The sequence below is a fragment of the Tigriopus californicus genome, chromosome 12 (assembly GCF_007210705.1).
Source record: "Tigriopus californicus strain San Diego chromosome 12, Tcal_SD_v2.1, whole genome shotgun sequence".
In the NCBI taxonomy this organism is placed as follows: Eukaryota; Metazoa; Arthropoda; class Copepoda; order Harpacticoida; family Harpacticidae; genus Tigriopus; species Tigriopus californicus.
This window is the reverse complement of record NC_081451.1, coordinates 12,212,913-12,217,457: the sequence shown is the minus strand read 5'-3', so window position 1 is coordinate 12,217,457 and position 4,545 is coordinate 12,212,913. Positions and strand designations below refer to the sequence as shown.

The following is a 4,545-nucleotide window of genomic DNA, read 5'->3' as shown; positions in this document are numbered from 1 at the left end:
CCCATAGTTCATGAAAACTCTTTGGAGAAACCAGTCATTTCCTCGGCTAGCCCTACAAATGACCTTAGATTAGTAATGTTGCCGGGGGCTGGGAACATCTGAATGGCATTTAGTTTTACAGGCCAGGGAAAATGTGTCCTGCTTGAATAATGAACCTTGTGAACTTTGCTAATTTATCCGCCAATTTCGTTTCTCTAGGATTCAATGTGATCCTGGTCTCTTGACACCTTCGTAGGATTGACCGCACATGGTCATAATGGTCCTCCAATGTGTGTGAGTGAATCAAGCAATTGTCAGAACTACTTTGATTAACCACTTATAGACCTTCCATTGCGATATCATACCTTGGATTTTATATTCATCACCAGCACAATTCAGCCCCATTGTTGCTCAAAGTTGCATTGCATATATCTGCCCCATGGTGTGACAAATGTTATCGGTTGACCCTTTTTGTACGGTGTATGGCAACCTGAAAATAACCCATTGCCTCGTCAAAGGTTCAGAAGAATTTGGCTGAAGGTGGTACGCTTGCAATTGTGTCCTTGGAAGTTCAAATTGCGTGCCAAGGCCTTTTCACGTACTTGTGAAGTGACCCCAGGTCCACACTGACCCGACCATCGTCAGAGTTGGTCTTTAGCACTACCGTCAGCCCATGACACCAATCCCTGGGCACTGTCCCCTTCTTGGTGATTCCCCTTGCCTCAATCAAGGGAGACAGCTCGTACTCGTACTCTTACTCTTGGTTGCGCCTCTCAAACTAAACGGGATGGACCTGTGGTCATTCATGTGGGTGGGTTGGTCGGGCTCCCTCGACCAGCTCTATCTTCACAGATGTGCCCGCCATGGGCTTGGTGTATTGATTGCCCGCCCGTCAACGCCGTACAAAGTGTGCTCACTTTGAGCTGATTCGTGTTTGATGCCCAGCCTTTTGAAATCATTTAAACCCATCTATTTGTCCCTTGACCGGCTGTCAGGTAAAGCATATATGCACGATATTAAGATTTTTATTTTCTGCCATTTTCTGCCACTTTCTGCCACTTTCTGCCACTTGTTTTGGACCACTTTCTGCCATTTTCTGCAAACATTTTTCTGCCAATTGGTAGGAAACTGCTTTTAGTAAGCTCTCATCCCTGCTATGGAGGCACTTGAGCCCATTCAGGGTTCCACTCAAAATTATATCGCAGATGGTGACAGGGTACATTTAACTTTTGAAGAACATTCCTATTCGCTACATGAAATCATTTGCTTATTTTGTATTATTGACAAAGTCTGATCAATACTCTATCTCGTTGTTTTATAATGATCAACAGCTAAGGGAAACTTGCTTGGCAAAGCCAAAAATGCCTTATTTTTAAGCAAATTGAGTGGAGAAAACCCGGATTTAGATCAGATTAAGCAAAATGGTCTAATTTTGTCGAATTGAACATAAATGTTTCTAATTCGGATTCAAATTTGGTCGGTTGACAAAATGTCTTGCATTCGGATTCGAATTAAGAAAAAAAGATCGGATTCGATCGGATAGGAAAAAGTGTCTCAGATTCGGTATGCAAAAAGTAACTTTGGATCGGATGCGGAGACCTTGTCGGAGCCAATGCACAGACCTCTCTTCTTTGTAAACATAACACATGGTGTCAACCTCTAGACGTTCCCATTATAATACTTTATAATTTCATATGTTGTTGCTCAGATGAAATATACCGTTGTCCTTCTTCCTCTTCTGGCTTAATGAAGTTGCTAGACCATATGCAGTGAGAACACAGATAAAAAGAGACGTTCCTCCCTTCAGTAGAAATATAATTAATCCGAACATGACAAAGCTCGAGTTGAAGCATGAATTCATACTTCATCAAGCCGACCGATTTCGCTTCAGCTAGTATTACAATGATTTTGAGATGTGGTGCAAGTTGTGGAGTCTTCATTTCAAGGTAAGTGGAGAGTTGTCATTTGTTTGGATTAATTTGATCAAGTGCGACTTTTTAGCGCTTCAATTGCCAGATCAAATCCACAATCATGCACATTGCTTTAATAACGTCAGGATCTTTTCAAGTGCAATTCTTCAGTTCACCGAGGGCATCTTGGTGGGGCTTTTATATCTGCTGACCAATGGCTCCATTACACCCAGATGCAGTGCAGAAACACACGGAAGATCCATCCTAAAATAAAAGTCAAGGCTAAAAGTAAATAACTACGCCCGTTGTTGGATTTCCAAGGATACTTTGAGGCACATTTTTTGCGCACTTTGAAGTCTTGAACTAAGACGCGTGGACCTCAGCAAGTGAATTTGATCGTTTCCTTTATAGAGGGGTCCCTTCAATTCTTTGAGTGTTTTTGACCAACTCCGTGTGATATCGATTGTTCTAAGACCCAAATCATGTTTAGTTGAACTGGGTTCTTGAGCCTGTTCAACAATCTCAGAAAAGTTCTTGTGCATTATCTTTTTTGACTAAGAATGGGCCTTTATCCCGTAGCCTTTTACAATCTTGTAGATAAGTTACATAAAAACATTTCGAACACAATTGCCATATGGTCGTCAAGAAGTCATTAATCGCCAGAAACGGGAACGCTCGACATTGCTGGACATTTGTCATCCAAATCGGCCAAGCTGGCGCTTTTTGGGGACTTTTATGTGCTTTTTGGTTGAACACAGTTACATAGCCGTAATTTCAGTTAACCAAAGCTTTTCTAAAGCTCCTAATTATCCCGGGGAAGGGTATTATAATGTCTGAAGTCTCGGAATTATCTCTTAGTTCCAAAACTAATCACATAATAACGGCAATTCCAAAACGTACGAATTGTTCTCAAAATCTGAATGCGTTCGCTTTACGTTTGTCACCACTGAACATTGATGGTAGTTTAGGAAATGGGTAATTCCAATCCCAATCAATCAAATACATTTCCATTCGCACTAGTTGACTCAGTTGAAGAATCAGACAACATTGCTAAGGTTTAATTTTAATCGAACGTCTGAGTCAAAAGCTGTGAGCATTTAAAACCAAGACCAGGGAGGACACAAATTGAATCGTTGGTTGGTATGATCCTAATAAAATAGTTTTGACCCCCAAATCATTTTTTCGTCCTCGTTGTACTGTGTTTCTAGATTTTTTCCTTTCATCAAAGACGTTTGATTGGGGTCAAAATTGGCGAACGCTATTTGAATTGTAAAGAGCCCAACTTCCGGGAAGGAAAATGCATTTGGTTCATCTGGATAAAAGTTCAGTTTACCCCACGCAACTGTATTTGTCCAGTGATGACGTCGTCCTTTGCTCATCGGACAGAATCTTGGCAATTTTGGCAATTTTGGAATTCAGAGTTCTTGTGGAGAACATGAAACAACTATTTGAAAAGGGCTAAATTTTACTATTTTCACCCACTGAGGTTGTCAGAAAGTGCAAAATGTGCAAAAACATTCGAAAAATATCAAAATATGCACAGAACCCCCAAATATGCAAAAATATGAAACATTGCATATTTGTTCAGCTTTAGTTATTCACCAAGACTTCTATAATCGACTGCTTCATTGCTAATATGTAGGGATGGGATTCATTCTTTCTCTAGACTAAATTAAGTTTTCATGATGATGAAAAGGAAGTTTACGTCCGTTGTTACTAATCGTCGTCTTGTCTATAGGTCTAGTACAGCTCGAGTTTTATAATGGTTTGAATTTAGAATAAAGCAGTAGGTGTCTAGAAGTGTGCGAGAATCGATGTGGTAAAAAATAAGATGTAAACAAATTGCGTAGGAGAATGAGAACCGGTGGGTGGATGTGGCGGAGGCTCTCACACAACTATCCGCGATAGCTTCTCTTACGCTATTGACGACCGGAAGTTGTAATGTTGTGAAAGCATGGTTGAACATACAATTCGGAAAAGCTCATTAGTATCAATTCAACCTCGACTGGCTTGTACCTCCTCCTAGTAATGAAACTCCTAGCAAGGAAACTTTGTCATTACCTATGATTGCTCAATCAACTTTTTATCGATTTGTATCATCAAAATTAGAGAAAGTCGAAGCTATTTATACTTTACCGATAATTTGATAAAATATTGTTTGATGAGTAATTCGAACCCAAAAATGGGGGCTAGCCTCCCCAAAGAGAGTTGGATGTAATTCAGGGTGAGATTAAGGCCTAAATCGAAAGTGAATAGTTAAACACTGAGAGTAGCATGAATCAGGAGGTCAGGTTATCTATGCAAAATCTAAGATAAAAATGAAGCACCCTGTTGGGCCTTTTAAGGTCAATTGAGAAGCCATTGACAATGTGGAGACCATGGCTAACGTGCTTGAAGATGACGAGTCTGTTAAGATTGGTGATGTTAGTCAAATTGAACATTTCAATGATCTTATGGTTACAGGGGTTTTCGCGAGCTGATCATTGGGTCATCCTGAGTTTCTAGGTACTCTCCCTCACGCGACCTTTGACGGCCAAATAAACCCTGCGTTCACCCTGTTGCCCATTCGTAGAAACAGACGCTGCTTCATGGTCACCCCCCTTTCTGCTTCTTCTTCAGTTCACTTTTCCAAACCAATTACCAGTGGTAATTTAGA

The 4,545-nt window shown here is 40.6% G+C and overlaps 1 protein-coding gene across 2 annotated transcripts in view; it reads right to left on the bottom strand.

Annotated features, from left to right (window-relative positions):
• Window positions 1-1,764: 1,764 nt before the first annotated feature.
• LOC131891403 (uncharacterized) overlaps window positions 1,765-4,545 on the bottom strand; it is an 8,458-nt gene continuing 5,677 nt past the window's right edge. Inside the window, exon 4 of one of the 2 annotated variants that reach the window (XM_059240953.1) lies at window positions 1,765-2,153. In XM_059240953.1, the coding sequence (XP_059096936.1) occupies window positions 2,088-2,153 (66 nt within the window). In that variant the 3' untranslated portion in view covers window positions 1,765-2,087. The remainder of the gene's footprint in view (window positions 2,154-4,545) is intronic. The other variant, XM_059240954.1, reaches the window with a different exon arrangement.